Source organism: Diabrotica undecimpunctata, chromosome 4 (assembly GCF_040954645.1).
Source record: "Diabrotica undecimpunctata isolate CICGRU chromosome 4, icDiaUnde3, whole genome shotgun sequence".
NCBI classification, from domain to species: Eukaryota; Metazoa; Arthropoda; class Insecta; order Coleoptera; family Chrysomelidae; genus Diabrotica; species Diabrotica undecimpunctata.
Window position 1 is genome coordinate 136,895,014 of NC_092806.1, and position 22,256 is coordinate 136,917,269.

General features: G+C 32.7%; 1 protein-coding gene across 3 annotated transcripts in view; it reads right to left on the reverse strand.

The window, feature by feature from the left end:
* Positions 1-22,256, reverse strand: part of LOC140440098 (uncharacterized) — a 457,243-nt gene that overhangs the window by 34,430 nt on the left and 400,557 nt on the right. For all 3 annotated transcript variants that reach the window (XM_072530372.1, XM_072530371.1, XM_072530373.1), the window contains one exon: positions 20,876-21,674. In XM_072530372.1, coding sequence (XP_072386473.1) covers positions 20,876-21,674 — 799 coding nt within the window. The remainder of the gene's footprint in view (positions 1-20,875; positions 21,675-22,256) is intronic.

The window sequence follows — 22,256 nt, forward strand, 5'->3', positions numbered from 1 at the left end:
GACCGCCTAGCCTGGCCACAGCAACCAATGATGGAAGACAAACACCTTCCCGTTGCTGTGCCTCCTAGAAGCCCAGGATGATGGTGCCAACCACCCAATCCTGGACGATCTCAATGATATGCCGCTGCAAGCACGCATCCAGAGGGCTCATCAAACCCACCATGGAGTGCAGCGATTCATTGCCCGTTGCGTCGCATTCAGACCAGAGGACCTCGTGACGACGTCGAGTCAGGCCTCCTCGATGACTTCCTGTAGAAAACGACACGGCATACTACCTCCAGGATGGCGAAAAACGACTCCTTGTCCCTGGTTGCTTCCGAACTGAGGTCTGCAAGTTTACCACGACAGTGAGGAAGCCAACCATCCAGGACAAGAAGAGACGTGCAGAGCCATCCGAGAACTTTACTTCTGGCCCGGCATGTCCAAAGATATAGTAAATCACATCCGATCTTGCTTGAAGTGTGCCACTACAAAAGCATCCAAACGTCAACCTAGAGCTCCGATAGTTCCGAGGGCCCCCGTCATCCATGGGAGAGGATCTCCTTCGATGTGCTAGGTCCCTATCCTCCTGCTCGAGGAACAAGGAACCGTTTCATCCTCCTGGCCACGGACTGCCTTAGCAACTGGGTTGAATACCGATGCACCACGTCAGCAAAATCCAAAGACATCACGTCCTTCCTTCAGGACGAGATCTGCAACCGATGGGGACGACCAAACACGATCATCACGGATAATGGCTCCCAGTTTCGAACACCAACCTGGGAGAGATTCCTGCGTCGTCATAATATCGAACACGAAAAGGCACCCATATACCACCAGAGGGCCAATCCCGTCGAACGCAGAGTACAAGAACTAAAGAAAGGACTACGGGCAAGAGTGTCATCGCCTGAAGACCCCCGATGGGACTCCTACGTCGGAGACGTCGTATTTACTCTTCGAACCAGAGCCAACGACGCCACCGGACAGACTCCAGCAGAGCTCCTACTCGGGTACAGGCCAAGACGAGCCCAGGAAACGAACTTTCAAATCAATCAGAGGGAGAATAGGGAACAGCGAGTCCAGCGAGCTGTCCAAAAAGCCACTATCTATGCCAGGAACCTGTTCCCGGATAATCCTGACGCTCGTCCTCCACCTCAGTACATTCCTGGACAACAGTGTTGGTGAGGAACCACCAGAGAGGGAACTTTGGAGAGACCTGGACAGGACCCCATTCTATCATCAGGGCAGCCGGCAATCACACCTACGAAGTTCATCGAGACAACGACGTAGACCGGCTGATCCATGTTGACGACATCCGTCCCGCACCGCCTCCACGTGTCGACGCCATCGCCGCAGAAGACGCCGAGTGAAGAGTGCAAAAGACATTATTTTTGTTTTTCTCTTTCAGAGTCATTTTATTTTTTTTGCAATTAACTTAAACAATTGTTTGCTTTAAATTTAGATTTTTTGATACTTATTGTAAATATTGTTTTTCAATAAAGTAAAATCACCAGAAGGATCTTCGAAGCGGGGGGGATGTCGCCCAGCTTGCTGAATTGTGATTGGTCAAATGGCAACAGTAATTGCAGCCAATCATAATTCAGAAGTCTGTTGCTCATTTTCTGAATTATCGTTGGTCGAAATGCATCCGAGCTGCAGCCAATGATAATTCTGAAAATTGGGCATTGGTCGCCGTGCCTGGTCAATCGTAAAAAGGTCCAAAACGACCGTTACGATTGACCTACTTTTTTATGCATAAAAGAAGTGCACGACGGCCAGGAAATCAGACCGGGTCAGGATATGTCCGCTGGTCCAGCCTTCTAGGCAAGTAAGATCCTCTGGTTGATTCAGTTCCTAGAGAGTTCTTGTTTTTTTCTTTCAGCTCACCTCTAAAACCCGGAACCTAACGTTCCACATCTTTAACTACGGTTTGTCTACAAACCACGGCGGCCATTTTTGAAGGATTTATCTATGCTTTTTGACTTAGTCAAATTTGCTAATAAATTCCTTTAAGAGCGTCGCCATTTTTCGCCGAATTAATCTGTGTTTTTCGACTTAGTCAAAATTCTGATTATTTCGGCATTCTTACAAGTCATGTAAGAAAATATTCTCTTACAGATTTGCTAAGTCCCTACTTAACGGGACTTAGTCACCGAACGTGCATATATCCTTTTACAAAGTTTTTTGAGATTAAATAAAGACTACCTTTTGTGTTTTATTTTTCTCTTTCAGGGATATATATACTGCTATATATTTACTTGTGAAAATAGACGATTTAAACTGTGTTTTATTTCCCCTTTATTTTCAGGTACACTGCAAACGTAAGTACTTGTACTTTGACTCTGATATATATATATGTATTTTGCTACTTGTATATTTAAACTCTAAATATAACTTTGATATATATCTGTATATATAAACTTGTATGCTATTTCTTTTATTTGTTTCTTTCCCCAGGTACACTATTAAAATTACTTGTATTTCTTTGACTTTGATATATGTAATTGCTACTTATATATTTGAATATAACTCCTTGATATATATAACTTGTATACCATTTCTTTTATTTGTTTCTCTTTCCAGGTACACTATTAAAAAATACTTATACTTTTTCCTATCTTTGAATTTATATTTTATTTTACACTGTTAAAAATTTCAATTTTTATTTTATTATTTTATGACCATAATATTTGTCGTTTATTTCATTTTTGAATTGATATATATTATTTATATTATTTATGCCTATTTGCCACTATTTGTCTATTTCCTACAGGTCCGATTGACTTATAAAATTCTGTTGAAAAATAATTTGAATTTTTGCCTGTAGTTATTTTTACAGTGTACTTCTTCCCCTTTTTATTGCTGATTATTCCGATTGGCATAACGACCGACATCCCAGTCCTTATCCCAAGTCCCTAGCTCAACTCCTTCCCACTCTAAATATTTTGACAGGTGACATTCTCCCTAGTTATTAATTTCAAATTTGTTTATATTTGATTTATTATTGATAAATAACGTTCATTACTTTTCAGATTCTTAGTTTAGAACTAATTGGTATAATTATTCTCCCGATTTCCGGATCTGGAGATAATTATACGTCTCTTTCAGGTTCTTAATATAAGTTATATATTATATCAATTTCTTCTTGTTATATATATACTGTGTACTTGTTTAATAAACTTTATTATTACTGTTTTATTCTTTTAAAAAGGCATTAATCCCTAGCTAGGTCACAATGGCCTCCGACAGAGAGCCTTACTCTCTGAGGTCACTCCACCAAGCGACGGATAGAGCGGATAACTTGCCTTCTCCCTCTCTAGAAAGAGATGGGAGTTACTCTAGTTACCGACAAGAAGAAAAAAGAGAGACCAACAAGAAAACCTATCCAATTTGGCTGCAAATACAAAATCCAGAAGACCGGAGACATACACTTACTGGAATAAGGAAGTTAATAAAAACTCTGATCAAACGACAAAATATTTAAAGAAATAAACAGATGGAGTATATGAAGCATGGAAGTTTATAGGAAACCTCCAGAAATATTACCAATGAACAGGGAGATTAAACCCCATATTATGTTAGAATGAGAAGAATATTACAAATTCCTATTGACGGAAGCAAGACCACATTGCAAAATAAATTACAGAGACTTCAGAACATATTGAATAAACGAAGATGAAGTATAACCAATCAGCGTGGACGAAATAAGACGAACCTTAAAGGAAATGAAAAATGAGAAAGCCACAGGACCTGGAAACATCCTCATTGAATTAATAAAACTCGGGCCATCACTAATGGACAACGAATCAATAGAAATAATCGCAAAGATATTCAACAACATATACAACTCTGGAGAAATACCAACAGAATGGCTAAAATCTGATTGAGTCATCTCCTAAAGTTGTTCCTAAAATTCCTATTAATTCATAAGAGAATCTACAAGCTGTGTGAAAGTCAAATTTCCCCCAACCAGTTCGGGTTCACAAATGCTGTTGCTACTAGAGAGGCTTTGTTCTCAGTACAAGTTTTATTCCAGAGATGCAGAGACGTCAACTGCGACGTATACGCATGTCTGGTTAATTACGAGAAAGCGTTTGATCGAGTACAGCACGCCAAGATGATGTAAATACTAAAAGAAACAGGAATTAACAACCAAGATCTGAAAATAAGTCTGTACTGAAATCAGACAGCAAATCTTAGAGTTGAAGGTGAACACATTGACTATGTGAAAATCGTGCGTGGAGTGAGGCAAGGCTGTATTTTGTTTTTCTAATCTTCAATCTGTACTCTGAAAGAATATTTGTCGAAGCTTTGCACGAAACTGAAAAAAGGTATACTACTAAATGGTTACCGGCTAAACAACATCAGATATGCAGATGACACCATAGTATTTGCGGACAACTTAGAAGACCTATAAGTTTTTATGAACAAAATCACGTATTACAGTCAACAATATGGACTCAATATAAAGGTTAAGAAGACAAAGCTTATGATAATTAGCAAGAAAAAAATAACAGAAGATCAACTCTACGTTAACCAATTCCCTGTAGAAAGAGTAACGCACTACAACTACCTCGGCACCATAATAAATGAAGAATAGACCAACAACCAGGAGATTAGAGCACGCATCGGAAAAGCTAGATCCACCTTCAATCGGATGGGGGCCTTCTTCAAGAGTCACAACCTCTCTCTTGATACAAAAGTAAGAATGCTGCGATGCTACGTCTTCTCTGTCCTTTTTTATGGTTTTGAATCGTGGACCTTGAATGAAGATATGTGCAGAAAACTGGAAGCATTTAAGATGTGGCTATATCAAAGAATGCTTAAGATCCCGTGGACTGACCGAGTCACAAATGAGGAGGTCCTCAGAAGAATGAATAAGAACCGAGAGGTACTGACCCCCATCAAATCTCGAAAATTACAGTTCTTCGGACATATTATGCGAAATGAATCCAGATATGCTCTCCTTAAAGCCATCCTGCAAGGAAAAATATTTGGAAAACGAGGTCCAGGAAGAAGAAGAACATCTTGGTTAAAGTACCTTAGAATCTGGTTCAATACAACATCTGTGCAGCTTTCCCGCGCTGCTGCAGATAAGATAAAGATTGCCATGATGATCGCCAACATTCGTAACGGATAGGCACATCAAGAAGAAGAAGGGCCATCAATACTAATAGAATTGTTTACTGCGCTGATTTTTAATAAATGTACAATCAAACAAAAAAATATTCCAAAAGAATCAAACTATATTTTATTAACTCACATTTTTACATACATTAAAAATTAGGAAATATATTAATAATAGGTTGCCAGTAAAAAAGTGGCCACAAATATTTTTAATTCAATTAAAACGAGTAGTAATTAATTTTTGGAAAAAAAATTTCCGTTCATTTATTTTTTAAATAAAATACGCTGCTCATGACAAATATGCATGTGTTTTATATCAAATTAAATCTAATTTTTTTCTAAATATGATGATATAAGGTTGTCTGAGAAAAAATGGTCGCAAATTAGTATTGCCAGCTGTTAAAAACGCGAGTATTCAAAGATAAAGTAAAATAGAGTTTGCGCGCTACGACATTTACTATTATCGACGCATGTTTCAAAAACTACACAACTGACACTTCAAACCAGTAGCGTTGTGCGCTAGCTATCTTTTACTTTATCTTTGATACCTCGCGTTTTTAACAGCTTGCAGCTCTAATTTGCGACTATTTTTTCTCAAACAACCTTATATCATCATATTAAGAAAAAAATTAGATTTGATTTGATATAAAAAAACATGCATGTACGTCATGAGTAGCGTATTTTATTTAAAAAATAAATGAACAAAATTAAATTTTTGTCAAAAAATTAATTTATATAAAAATATTTGCGGCCACTTTTTGACTGGCAACCTATTATCAATGTATTCTTCTAATTTAAAACGTATGTAAAAATGTGAGTTTGATTAACTACTTTATGAACGTAGTGATAATGCAGTGGGATCTTATATTACTATAAATATACATAATTATATACAGTACATAAACTTTCCTATTAAGTCCTGTCATTTTGCATTAGGCCGAATCAGAAAAACGTAACTTTTTTCAAAACCGTGCAACTATGGAAATGGCAACACCGTGAGTCCACTAGAACAATAATGCACATAAGATTAATATCGAAACTATAAGTGGCTTATCTATTATTTGTTATGTCATGTTGTCTATTATTTGAAGCAATAAACAATATGAGCAGCTCAAAATGTTGTAAACGTCTTGCATGGTCGATAGTTGGCGCTGTTTGTACTATCTGCAGACAAAATTACGTCACGGTGTTGCTGTGCATTATTTTGCATAAATTTTCGCTAAATTCATACAATTTGACTAACGAATATGGACATGCATATAAGAAGTGAAATCGGAAAATTTAAGTACTGCACAATTTCTTTATATATGGTTAATTTTAATTTATTGTTAAGTCAAAATAGTGAGTAGTGTTAGAAGTTAAATAATTTAGTATATACATTGTTAGCTACGTTAAGACAGGTTAGGTAAAACAAGCAAAGCAGCAAACCAAAAAATAAAAAAATATATTTACCTCTAATATTTTAATCCACAGCTCTCAAAACAAAACTAATAAAGGAACAGAAACATCAATTTGGTTTGTAGATAGTATCAGATTATATTATAATAATGTTATTTCGGATACATTCTGAGGTCCTGGACATTTATTTCTATTGTTTATATTTTTATTATTCAATGACATCGATAGATGTACTGCTACCAATAAGAGACCAGTTAAAAAGTATTTCATACAAGAAAGTACTCCTTTCAAGTCATTCCTAAAACGTGAAATGTATCTTTGGGCCTATTTGAAAACCAACGATATTCCAAAGGACAATAACATCCAAATATATTTCGTTCGTTATCTAAAGATGAGCATACTGCTCGAACAAACACCGACACATCTTCGTTGTGGTTATTACCACATTAAAGTTATAAAGTCCCGAGAATCAAGAATAATGTTTAGTCAGAAATTCTTTTAATGGTATTCATATCAATATTTCTTTAATTAAAGTGCATTACTAAATAAAATATTAATATCTTGAATATATTATTCAATAGGTGAGCTATAATAATGCTGATTAAAAAAAATTAAAATTAAAAATAAAACACTTCACATTTGTATTTAGGTATAAAACATATAATTAAAACTTTTTATATTTTTATTATACTGGGATTTTCCCATTAATTTTTATTATTATTTTTAATTATTATTTGTATTTTATTATTAATTTAATACCTTGACTTAATTTGACAGGTTTTTCATAAGTAAACAACGTATGCTTTGTTAATAGGTTAACAGGTGGCGTTAGGAGCAAACATAATAATTTATTGAATTTATTTAAAATATAAAAAATAAATAACTAATACTTTATTTAAATTTAAATATATTATTTAATTTTTAAAAATACATAAAACATAGTATGAAGCTCCCCTCCAGCCTACTGTTCTAGTTTTTTGATTTTAATTACTATTTATAAATTATTGCTTGTAAAAAATAATTTTCGTTTTCTCAATTGGTTCTATGCGATCCCGCCTACAATTGTGCTGAAATCCAGTGAAGTCGCCTCCCAATTTAAATCCTAAAGTCGTATATCCACGAGTTTTTATCTAGAAAACGCGAAAAACTTGAACTATACCAAAAGAGTTTTGTAAAGTTCGGCGGCCGCAGTGCAGTGTTAATTAAAATTGGCTCTCGAATTTTCTCTGCACGTCTGCTCTTGTGATTATGGTTTCATCATGTTTGGATGAAAATGGAAAGGATTATAACCAACGAAGACGTGAAAGGAGTTCTCTCTTAAAGAACATTCTACTCAGAGAAGATCTTTCGAAAAATCTAGAACCTTCTTTTCGACAAAATCTCCTGTTAATATTAAGGAATTAACAATTTGTTATAATCAATTGCCTTCAATTTAGAATTTTTATTGATAACTTTAGATAAATTTTTGAAGCGAAGCTTTTATACTGGCGTTGTATTACTTTTTTTGTAGTATTACGTTGTAATAACATATTTTTCATAATAACAATATAAACTAAATAAGTTTTTATAATTTTATAATTCTCCTTTTAAAATAATTTCATATAAATATAATTATTATTTTTAAACATAAAGGGTGTTTTTTTTATAGGTATAGAACTTTGAAATGGAATAAAACAAAGATGATTTTTGCAAATTGACATGAAATTGACTTTATTCGAAAGATAATCTTTTGGCATATGACCATGTCTCTGACTCTGACGCAGTCTAATCTAGAGGTCCAATTTTCGATCACTTTTTCCAATATTTGTCACCGTATATCGGCAATAACGCGGCGAATGTTGTTTTACAAGTGGTCAATCGTTTCATGCTTATCGGCGTAGACTAGCACCTTCACATATCTCCACAAAAAATAGTCTAGCAGTGTTAAATCGTGCGATCTTGGAGGCCAAGTCACGGTACGAAACGTGAAACTATGCGGTTACCAAACCTTTCCTTCAATAAATCAATTGTGGTACATGTGTGACATGTTCTGCCGTCTTATTGAAACGACAGCTCCTGCACATCATAGTTGTTCAATTGGGGAATGAAAAAGGCAGTAATCATGGCTCTATAGCGGTCACCATTTACTGTAACGTTCCGGCCAGCATTTTTTTTTGGCCAGACAAATTTTCATATAAAACCTTAAATGAAATGTCTTTAGTCCAATCGCCAGAGATTTTACCCCTAAACCCTAAACATCATAACAACAAGCTGAATTTTGATGAGAATATCAATTTTGGGACTGCAAAAAAGTTGCAGGGGCTTCTCCCTAAAACTCCCCCGTAGAGGGGTAAAAACTCAAAAAAATTGATTTACGAAGAACCTGTACGCCGTGGAAAAAAATGTTTCAAATAATAAATGTAGCTTAGATGATTTTGAACACAAATGTTAATTAGCACATTTTCTGTAGAATGAACCGTTCTCTCAGAAATAAGGCTTAAAGCAACCGGCGGTTTTGAATGTCAGTTGCGTGCGCGAAATCAATGTTAAATAAAGTGTGTATCAAGTCCACGGTAAAATTCGATATCTTTTGATCAGAGTGTCCAATGGACAAAAATCAAAATGCGTTTTAAAGGTGAAGAGTGCATCTTTCTTGTGCAATTTTTGTTATATTGCCGCAAATGAAGTCAGTTTCTATAAATCTAGTGAATAAATAAACTTTTTTCCCTTTGTTTACAATTCTCGTGAGATCAATAAAATTTATCACTTTAATTGACCAGTCATTGTGAAATTTCAATCTTTATAGAACAGTCTTCAAAACCTATAACATGTAATTTTAATTTTGAGATGTGGCAACAAATATGAGGCATTTGAAATATGACTAAAAAACGTAGAATTTAAACATTTTCATTCCAAACAATCGCAGGTCACGGGAAATACATCCAAGAAGATATTTTTGAGTGTAATTTGTAGCAAAAGATGGGTAGTTTTAAAAAACGTTCTAACGTAATTGAAAAAGAGCAGTTTTAAATGTTTTAGATCGTTTGTAATATGAAAGTTTAAATTCAGCGTTCTTATGCATATTACAAATGCCTCACATTGGTTGCCAAAACTCAAAACTAAAATTTCAAGTTTTAAGTTGTAAAGATTAGGCTCTGGTTATCGAAACTCAACAGTGGCCGGTTAATAAAAGGAATAAATTGTATTGATCTCGTAAGAATCATAAAAATTGGCAAAAATCGCGGCACATATATTTATTTAATGCCTTTATAATAATTCAGTTTGTTTGCGGCAAAATACAAAAATTGCGTACAAAAGCTGCACTCTTTACCTTTAAAACGCATCCTGATTTTTAACAATAGGTCACTTAAATCAAAAGATATCGAATTTTTACCGTCAAGCTGATACAAATTTTATGGAACATTAATTTCGCACGCATAACTTACATTAAAATTGCCGATCGCTTCAATCGTTGTTTCTAAGAGAACGGTTCATTCTACACAAAAAATGCCAATGAACATTATTGTGTTCAAAATTATCTTAGCTACATTTTTTAATTGAAATATTTTTTTCTGTGGCGAACAGATTCTTGGTAAATCGATTTTTTTCCATTTTCTCCTCTCGTAGAGGGGGATTTTAGGAAAAAACCAGAGGGTAAAAGTGGTAAAATTTTTTTGCATCTTTTTTGGCGTCCTAAAATTGACATTCTCGGCAAAATTCAGCTTGTTCGTATGATTTTTAGAGGTTCAGTGGCATTTTTGTCTATAAGTAGACATTATTGTCTACTAGAGTAGACATTAGTACTATTGAGTGAGGTAAGTAGATTTTTTTATTGCTCTATACATTGTTTTAGAAGATGATGCTACGAAAACCTCATGTTGTGTTATTTATTCTGTTTCTACAATTTCTTTGATCCTCATGGATTTTGTGAAGTTTTACTGGGATAGTAACCAAACATTGCGTCATTTAAAATATAAATTTCGATAAGGAATACAATCAACACTGGTAAACATTGATTTGTAGTATAATAAATTCAATATAATAATCAATATTGCCAGAAAGCAATTAATTTACTAAACATAAATAATTCGGTTAAAATGTTTAAGCATACACAAAAAATGTCCAAATTGATGTTTCAAATAAAAGGAAACGTACCAGAACCGACAAAAACAAAAAATAACAACAAAAAATTGAGAAAATAAAACAATTTATTGATGAATTCTATGTGTTTATACAGACATGCATAAAATAAATGATACGAAACACATAATAAACAAAAATAATAAAATAATATTATAAACACTGGAAAAACAACAGTACAAAAAATTGCACTCAGGTTATACTAATATTGTATACATATATAATAAATTCTTCTTAGATCTAGATGAGTTAAATACTTTAAAAATTAATCTGTACAACGAACTAAACTAAATAAAATAAACTTTATTATTTGTTAATGTCAATTTAGGGAAGTAGCAGCAAAAAAATAAGTTAGAGATAACTTTAAACTGACTTTAGAAACGGCAAAATGCAGATAACTGAAAAACCATATTTTTCGGATACTAATTTTTATTTACTGCTTCACAGCATTTTTTTTGTAGATCAATGAACCTTAGAAGATCATTTTAGCGACGATTAGTTTTGCTTCTGTATGGTTATTCTGTATATAGAAGCTGTGCTTAAAGTTGCAAAATGCGATGTGGTGGAATGGGAATATAAAAAACAACAATAAGATTTTTTCACTCAGTTGTTTACGCGATCAAGTTGTGTTACTCCAGGACTCATATGATTTAAAATTCATATATCATGAATATAAAAAAAGGGATTACAAGTAAATATGAAGAAAACAGTTAACAATATTTTACCTCTCCTCTCAGGTCTCCCAAATGTGTGATAAGACAGATGAATATAGAAAGAGCTAACCTTCTAACAAATAAATCAATACAGATTGCCGCCTATGCCGATGGCATCAGCAAAACACAGAATTCAGCAAAGTGGGAAAATCTTAATTCATTCTGGTGGGATAAAAATATCTAAACGAAAATAAGAAAAGAGTGGGTAGAGCCAGCTTTTTTTCAGCTATGAATCATAAGTGCTAACTCTTAGTGCAGACCTAAATAGAAGAATCTTGACGGTAGAAATGTATTATATAAAAAAAGCGCCACAATATATCAATTATAGAAAGAAGAAAGTAACAACTCGAATTAAAGCAGAAGAAACAGTGGATTAAAAAAACGAGCCTTGAAGTGGTGTGGTTGGATATCTTTAGGGTAATGTGGATCTATTCTTATTTGCTTGTAGTTTTTCATTTATGGGTGTATAAAAGATGGTTAAAAAAGAAGTACTTTATACGATATCTCTATATATTATGGTGTCTACTATGCATGTAATATGATAAACAACCCACTGAACTAGTAAATTTAGAAGGATTCATAAAATTCAAACATTAAACAAAAATTCGGAACTAAAAATTCAGCGTAGGTGTATTGACAATTAGAATTTCTTAGATAACTTACACATAAAGATTGCTACTTATCAGAGAGTGTGAAAAGTTTTACTACATGATCGACAGCAACCTTTTCACAAAGTTGACGTTAGACATGGTTCTATGTAATGGTAACATTATTAAAAAATTTCACAATAAAATACTCAGAAACATTGTTAATGCTCGTTGGTATAGTATAATTGAATGCATCGATAGATAATTCGAAGATTTATACGAAAATATAAAAAATACTCCTTACAGGGTTACCAAGATGACTGGATCAAAATGTCGAAGCTCTTGGAGCTACTTTAGTGCCCATAAAAATGTGAGAGCAAAGTGTATGTTTCATAAGAAATAAGGGAATATTATTGGATTAACCTCAAAATATTATCATTATTTAATCTTAGATCAGAATAAAATTGCTTATTGGTCTAAAAAAAAGCCCAGATTGAATTCAAATTCAACACAAGTATAGCAAAAACACGATTTTCTACTCAATTTATAAATTATTGGAATTAACATCGATCATTCAAGCGGGAATAACGAGTATCCTTTAATAATGGACTTCATTGTTTCTAAAGTAATTTTTTAATGATAACAGGCTACAGTTGAATCGTCCCTTACACTTTTTCTCCAAAGTATTCACTTGATTAAGTGTAATTTATTGTCTTTACATCTTTTCCTTTCACTTGGTAGCCAATTCTTTACCATTTGACCTACCAAGCGACATAAATTACGAAATAAATAGATATGCGAATTAAAATTTTGAAAACAGAAAAGCAAGAAGAACAGGAGTATTGGTCATTAATTAAAAAACTATGAACACGTATTGTGCACAAAGTAATAAATGACAGTATCATGAAAACACAAGTTAAACAATCAATAATAAGAAGTGGATTGAAAAAGAATCCTACAGTAATGTTAAAATTCAACTCAAAAATAGCCAAATAATTGTCGACACTTTCTTGTGAGATTCAGCAAAAAAGAAAAGAAAGAGCACCTAACACTACTTAGAATCAAGAGATCAACAAAATCATGACAAATTTACAGATGATTATTAAAATGGGACTCCGATAACGTCAAATGGTGCTCCAGATATAGGTGATATATCATTACTATAAGTAAATGATTACTATTTTATCAATACTTAAAATTCCAATACCAATTAAGACTAAAAAATATTATTGACGTCAATATGAAAATCAAAATAAGTCGAATGATGTATATCTAGACACAATTATAATACCTGCCTCAACTAAACCAATGTTCTACAAAAAATATACGTTATTTCACAATGAAAACAAATATAAATGTTAACATAATAACCGCTAATCTATTTTTTCTGCTACCACAACCCTAAAAACATAGCAACCTTGCCTAATCAACTAAATAGTGCTTTTACTTGTGCATGTGATATAAAAATCATGTCGATATTTTTTATAATTTGGCCAAAAGTAACAGCTTGGATACAGTGTATAATATTAATTTATTTTTAAAAATGTTTACACTTTATTGTCACAAATAACTAACAATAAGTTATTGGCGTCCACTGCTGAACATAGGCCTACTCTCCTTCTCTCCAACTCTATCTATCATGCGATGCTCTCATCCAGGTTTTATTCATTTTCTTCAAATAGATCATATTGGTGATCATCCGACGCTACGTTTGTCCTCACGTAGTCTCCATTCCAATAGACTCTTTATACGTTGACCATCTGCCATTGGACCTGCACGTTAATATTGGATATGGGTACGTCGTTTTTAAATATATCTCTTAGATTAAATATGCTGCCCATCTAAGACATAATCGTCTTTTGAATGTATCTCTGCAAATCCTAATTTTATGTCCCAGAAACGTTTACATGTATCCACCAGTTCTACTTGTTTTCCTTTGATGATACTGTTTGGTTGGGTACTAAATGTGCCATCTTTTAGTCTTAGAAATGTTTACATTTAAACCAACTTTTTCAGTTCTCTCAATGTGTTCATGTTGCATCTCTATTGAACAATATTTTATCAATTGATCATACTTGTGATCTTTCACTTACTGCTTTTGACCTTCAGATTCGTGGTTTGCTTAGATTTTTTCGAGTATAAATATATTAATTTGTCTTAATTTAGTAAATATTTGATTATTTTTTGACTTCTAAGTCGGAAAATGTTTTCAAAATACAAATTTCAGATACAAATAAAGTACCACAGGAAAGTACTTTAAAAACCATATAGATTATTCTTTTTATTTTCCTATCATAAGTGATAGTGGGTCTAATTAATAACTCTCATTTTAAGATCATATGCATGGAATAGAAATTTTTGATTCCAAATTCTTGCTGATCATAATAAAGGAACGGCGTAAATGAAATATATTCAGAAAAAACCGCATAATATAAAAAAATTGATTAGCCACCAGCAATACAACATATTCAAGAATAATATACATCGGATTTCCTCTGAAAGTCATGCTCAGTGAAGTTCAGATAGCTTAACACACTAAAGTCTTCATGACGTATGAAAAAGTAGCTTTGTAGAACATAAAGGAATTGCTGAATATAAGCTTGCTGATAGTTTTTCTACAGGTGCTAATACTGTTTCAGTGGATACTATCCACTCAGAGATCATCTCTGTAAAATGAGCAGTGGACAAACCAATTTGCATCTTCTACGAAAAGACAGGTTTATTTAGTATTCGTCTCAGTACCTTTCTTTTAAAAAAATGTCACATCCATAGATCACTGTCGGTGCGATTATGGCCTTGTAGATTCCTATCTTAGTCCTTTATCTGGTTCATCACACAGTATGCTGTATTGGTTAGGATGATTCTTCTTTTAAGATCTGCATCTTTAATGTTGTCCTTTGTGAAGTTGACTTCTAAATAGATAAAGCTATCTACTTTTTCTAAGTTGTCAATTGTCAGATACTGTCGTGTTGCTCTCTCCGATCGCTTTGTACTATAATTTTAGTTTTTTATGTTTATTGATAGACCTATTTGTTTAGCATTTAAGTTCCGTATTCTCATCTGTTGTTTTGGTTCTGCTCATGATATTTGTGTAATCTGCATATGCTACCAGTTGGACTGATTTATTGATAAAAGTGTTATTTCTACCTTCTCATGTTTTTCTAACTACGCATTTCAGTTCTAAATTGACACAGTGTCTAACAGTGTTGGTGCCAGCTCATCAGCCTGTTTTAATCCTTATATTATTTGAAATGGATCTGTCATGTCACGTTGTATCTGTACCTGGGCTACTGTGTCCGTCATCGTCATTCGTATGAGCCTGACTAACGCGAAAATGTTCCAGGCCAAAGCCAGTCAAATCGGAAGAGCTTCAGAAAAGTCAACCCAAGTGTTCTCAGTGAATTCTATCCAGTAAGATATAATCTCAGGATAGCAACACCATAAACACTTGAAAGAGGTCTTTTTAGAACATAAACAGATCTTTTAGATTGATCATAGGTGATGAATATAAACAAAAGATCTTTAATGTCCCAGTGTACAAACCCATAAATGAAATGAATAATAGGCAAGAAAGTAAATACCCTTAGTAATTTCAAATAGTGATCAGATAATTGTTGAGATATTCTTTTAATAATTATTAAATTTATGTTATTGTGACATTTATTTTTTAATTTTAATTGATTTTATTAATTAAAACATGTCATGTACACATCATTTTAGATCGACATTTTAGATTTTTTAAATATTAATTTTTTTGTCCAATTAAGAGTTAGTAATTATTGTTTACTAATTAAAGCATAATTGGAAACATTTCAGCATGCATCAAGACGTTTTAAACCCTAAAAAAGATACCTATTGTTATTCGCAAGAACACATTTTAGTCGATTAGGCCCAACTGGTTCACCCTGTATATAATGAATTTATTAGTACAGGACAAATGTTATACAAAAAATATATATTTTTTCGTAAATCGCATGAGCAGTTTCGTTAAAGTTAAGTATTTTGAATAGAACCATAAGTTCGCGTTATTTTTTCACCCTACAAAAAGAAAAATACTCGTCAACAGGCATTATCAAAACCGTCACAATTTACCAAACTCCGTAAACCGTGAGGTGACAAGAAGCGTTTTCATTGAGACATTTCATTTAATTTTAAAAGTTTCAGCAATTTTTTTAAAACCGACATCATAAATAAATTTAAGAAAGTTTACTTAAGATTGTTATTTTTGACAAAATATATCAGTAAATCACAAATGACCTCGTAAAATACATATCCGTTTTGCTATAAATACAAAGCTGATACCTTTTGGCGTCATTAATCGAGCCGGATCTAAACCAGCGACCTATGAGTTCAATTCGGCTCGAAGGACCAATGTATAAATCCAATTCCCTATTCGGATTTCTCCGGATATAGGGTATATACGGCATATAGGTAAAATTACGAAGTTAAGCTTAATGTGAGATTGCTAATTAAGGGGTTTAATTTTTGATTGATCAATCACTGCATGAAAAAATGTTTTTGCGCAATATTTTAGGAGATTGCAACCTAACGGCTTGACTTCAGATAAAACGTGTAGCTTTACAGAGACCAAACTTAAGTTGCTGGAAAGTGAAAGATCACTCTGTGATATTGAGAATGACTGCTAGACTAATCAAACTCAGTCTATCACTGTTATATCTTCGACAACTCCATACTCTGATTTGTGAATAAAGATACTTAATAACACAACACTATCAATGCATTATATTGTAGCGCAAACAAAAATCGACTACGTTCTAAAAAACAACCAACAAAAACCACAGGAATTGTTCACGAAACCCAAAAAATATACCCTTCTTAACTAAGTAGTCTTCTAGCTTCAATGTATTTATGCGATTGCAGTTATTACACAAATTATACATTTATGCGATTGCAGCGAGGTCCAAACCGTTAAATACATAATATGAGAATGTTATTTTACATCTTTTATTGTTCCCAAATAATATCATCATCACCCAGCCCTGATTTGTACATTGTTGAACATAGGCCTCCTACATTTTGTATACTTTTTTAATAATCTTTTTAGATATAATCATTATTCTACCCTCTGCATATTTTCCGTAGTCATATTTTCAACCACAAACACATATACTCTCTCCATAACCTCACATTATGACCATACATGAAGTTCATATTAGACTTAAAAACGGAATACTTCTCATCGTACAAATATTCTCCAAATATTATCATCATATTTCCATAATCACGTCTCCTAAGAACTCTGAAACTTGGTTAACAGAAAGAGTTTGACGTCCCATGTCGACCAAAAAGACTAGGTGGTTACATGAACGAGATTCTACCTTGTGATGCGATGAGATTCAAATTCAAATCACAATGAAATTAAAATTTTAAAATTTAACTTAGTAGTAAGATGGCGAATAGTATATACTTAGGTTAATTAAAATTGGTAACGATTGTAATTATGTTATTCAATTGTATTTTTATTCACATATTTCCAAATTTTTTGAAATTAAAAATGTTAAAAGGGTTACATAGACTCGAGAAAATTAAATGAAATGTCACAGAACAAACACAACCGCCCGCTAAGCTTTTGAAACAAAAAATAATAAAAATAATACATACAACACAAAATACAATGTAGCACCATAAATAAAAATGATAGAACATTCATAACGATTCAAAATACCTAGACACAGAAAACTAAAAATATAAATTAAAAGTGCAGATCTAACTAAACTTTTGCATTTAATGGCCGACGAAAAGGTATTAAAATAAATTTATAAAAAACCAAACTAAAGATTTTAAAAATTGTTCTTTCCATCACTATAGACAAATGAAATACCTGTTTACTTAAATTTCTGTGGTGATTTAATGTGGTAATGCCAAATCACGTATAGATGTAAGAAACGGCAACACTGCATAACTATTTGCTGTAACGATGTAGAGCGCGTATACGATACGTAATAGCTTAGGAATTATTCCATTTTCTTTATATATTCCATAATTTACAGTAGCTTTTTAAATTAATATAATATTTTAAATTCCTAATAGTTTTTAATACCTTTTCGTCAAGAAGAAGGCGTGAAACTGTAAGGCAGGGATGTGAACAAAAAACATAAAGTAGCACGAAGCAATGGTCAATTTTATATCCGGTATATAAACAAACTAATCGCTATACCAGATAATTCACCAAAAAAGAGGAGCTACAAGTTTCATTCTTTCAATATATATTAATTCGATATGACAGAAGTAAATAAATGTGTGGTAGGATTGTACAAATTGTTATTAAATAACTTATTGTCTTAATGTGAACGTTGGCTGTTCGTAAATAGTTACTCTACTCGTTACTTTTAAGAGCGTAGGCGCAAAATTTCGGGCCAATGCTTTTTAAATGCATTCATTTTTTTCGAATCCTGACAAAACGAATAAGTATTTTTGAAAAATTTAAACGCAGAATGGAAGATTACATTATTATCGAGGGTCAAAAGTCCCTTAGAACTTCTATAATGTTTATTTTAGTAAGTTACAGGGGTGAAAGAGAAGAAAAAGTTAACTGTGATCTTTAATTTCAAATATCTAATTCAAAAGAAACTTTTTATTTATTTTAAGGGACTTTCGGCCCTCGCTAATAATGTAATCCTTCATCCTACGCTCTTAAGAACTATTCAATTATTGATTAGATGTACTCACATTAGTGCTGTGTATTGTCTATGTAAGTAATTATCATTATATGACCGTATTAATTAAGTAACTGTACTGTAGCATCCCCGCTTCCCCCTGCGTACTTGTCCAAAGAACTGAGAAAACAAGAACAGAGCTAACTATCTCTAGATTAACAAATTTCTGCAAAGAACTCGCGACTGTACATACAAAAGCTGTATTTGATTTGATTTCCTTGTTATTTATATATTTTTTTATTACTATATTACTAATTAACTACCACCGATCTCGAAGTGATTAAGCAATTCTTGGAATTTATTTAACATAGATATTCAACTATTTAGTTTTCGTTTTGTACTGTATATTGGTGTGAAGTTCGGATTTCCCTCTTAAGAATCAACGGAACTTTAATTAAGTTATATATTGGCGCCCAACGTGGGGCTTGATAACTGCAAGACCCTGTAGATGATATATCTGTCACAAAAAATGACACTTATTTATACATACCGAAGATAAAATAAACAATACACAACCTTTATGTAACTAGAGGTAACCGAGAATATAAAAGTTGTAAAAATAAAAAATTTGAGTAACGTCAAATATTTACGAAAATTAACATTACATTTTTTTAAGATCAATAGATACTGGTTTTATTTTATATACTATATAGTATATAGGAACAAACTTTGGTTTTCATATGGTTTTTATTATTAAATACATATAATATAAAACTGACCACTGCTTATGAGATAAGAAAAACTTTTGCATCGCTAACACTCTGTAGATTATTGCCATCAATAAAATATCACGACTCCATAGATTCGTTTTTTATAATAAAAAGATTCGTAGTAAAATATAACATTTTCAAAATACAGACAAATATTAAACTCGAAAAATGTAAACTCATTGCCAAAGTAAATCAAATTAACAATAAAATTATTTAATTCAAAGGATAACAGACTTAGGCGATATTTATTTATTAGCAAACTGTAATTTAATGGTACATTTGTGTTTTGTACTATTGGATCTGTGACTAGCAACAAATTTTAGTGTAAAACAACGTAACAAAAAGGTAGGAAGGTAGATGTCATTAAAAAAACACAATTAATTTCCAGATTCAAGATTTTCAGTAATTCTAGTCGAGGGACTCATTAAATTGATTAGGAGATTTTTTGCTTGAATGCGACACAAATTTACTAATAAAAACCGTGTTAACTCGAGTAATCATAGGTTAAAATTAATAACTTCAACTGGGATCTAACGAGTTTGACACAGTGCTAATGATTTTGAGTTACTTATTATTTCCTAGACTTTCAACTACCAAACGTCATTAAATGTCTTTTGTATATTATTAATCCTTCGATGTAAGGTTACTACCTTTAATTTTATGCAAAATTCAACATTATAGTATTCTTGAAGCATCTGTGTTAATTTAAATAAATATTGATCTTCAAATTACACACTTTGTGTCCACAAATAGGTACTAAGTACCACTTATACGAATATTGATCAAATTTGTCAAGAATTTGTTAAATAAAAAAAATAATCTAACCATATTTGCAAAAATACTGATAGTCTAAAAGTATTTAACTTTGTGTACAATTGTTTACATGCCACTTATTTAGTTTTGACAGCTGTCAATTTTATGTCAAAATTAAACAATTATGCAATTGTCAATTTAGTTAATGAATTGTTAATTGTTTTTAGTATATTAAACTTAAATGATCGTTGTTTTTGTTGCAAAATATATTTCAAAAGATTTGTATTTAATATTGACCGACTGGAAATAATACTGAGAGTAAAAGTAATAGCAATAAACCGCAATTTTTATAATAGTACTACATTCATAAATAAATTAATGAATAATAACACAGCAATGAACTAAAAATATCCAATTTTGTTAAAAATAAACATCGATACTGTCTGATTCTATTCCGATTTAAATAATAGTTGTTATTATAATTTACATATTATTTAGAACACACACGAAATAAATAATGTTTGTTTACTGTTTGACAAGAATTTACATTTTAAAAATATCCAGTCAGCTAATAAAATCTCCGTTTTTACCTTACTGTAAAATTCACTAAATGGATTACAAAAATAAAAAGTTGTTTTGTTAATAAATAAATATTTAATGTAATAACATTTCTTGCTACTCTTTAAAGAATCTAAGACTTACAGTTTTTAATATTAATAGAAAGCTAAAAACGAGGATTTTTGTAGCAAAGCTTACTGAAACTCTATAGCACTCCTTAAGCCCTACTTACGAAGAAGCTGTAACCGACTTACCATTATGCGTTTGTAAATCTAGCCTAAGTTTCGTACTTGAAATCGGTGTATGACTTTGGCTTTCGGATAAAGTCACAGGCGTCTGTGGTGAATCCAACGGTCTTGTTCCTACAAAACTACTCTCCAACCAACAGAGCTTCTGACTACCCCTAGGGCTCACCGAACTAGATCTTTGACTAGCAGTTTCTTGGCTATCGTAACTTCTATCTCTAGCATCTTCTGGCCTCAGTCCGCTGACGTAGTGCACGATAGCCGACGTCACTTCCTTGATGGAAGTCTGTATCTCCGGGCTCTCTTGTGGTTGTGGAGGGGGGGTGCCCTGGGCAGACAACAGCGAGCTGGCAAGTCGTTCTGCAGGCGTTCTAGGTCTGCTGAGACGCTCTTGTGACCTCCAGCCCAAGTACGGTTGTCTGTAACTAAAGCTGGATCTTACTGAAGAGGGGGAGATGCTTCCGTTCGGTTGCCTCGTGTTAAAACTAGATCTCGTAGATGCGCAAGGTGACGATGCTGTTGAATTTAGCTTTGACGTTGACCACCGTACAAAAGGCTGACTTAGCGGAGTCGGGGAAAGAACAGGTGAAAATGTATTTGATCCTAGACTGCTTAAAGATGTCGTTTTGCTTCCTGTACCGTTCCATCGTGTTTCGCGTGGGGATTGTTTTTTAAGTAAGAAACCTTCGCGGGGTACCGGTGATTGCTTATACCAGTCGGGAATTGTTAGTTTTTGTAGGGAACGCTGGACCCGAAGTTGGTGTTCAGACATTACTCTCTCCCCTTTTTGGAGTTCATTTTCAGGCGGCTAAAACAAAAGAAAAAACTTATTAGAGTGATACTATATTTCATCACTACAAATTTTATTTCACTCCATAATTTTTTAATAAACTTTTTCTAAAATTTTAATATTAAATAAGGTTATATTAGTGCTATTTTTAGTCACATCTAGTTTCAATCTTTTTATATATTGCTTGGTAATACATTTAAATTCACACAACAATCCCAAAAATTCTTAAGGAAATTTTGAATTGCAAATTTTAAATAAATATATGAGTCATAAAAGAAAAAGCCAATTATTGTACAAATTTGTTGTTTTCTAGACTTATTATAATTCGTGGTTTAAAAAGATCCTCTTACTTAGCATCTGAGCTGAAACTACTTAAGAAAAACAGGTGACCGGTTTCCAGTACTTCTATCTAGCCTTCTTCTCTTTTACTTTTGTCACAGACATCATCATCATCAGTGGCATTACAGCTCGTTATGAGCCAAAGCCTTCTTCAGAACAATCTTCCATTCGCCCCTGTCTCTGGCAACTCTTCTCCATGCTTTTACTCCGATGTATTTTAGATCATCCTCTATGTTATCTTGATACCTAAGTTTTGGTCTT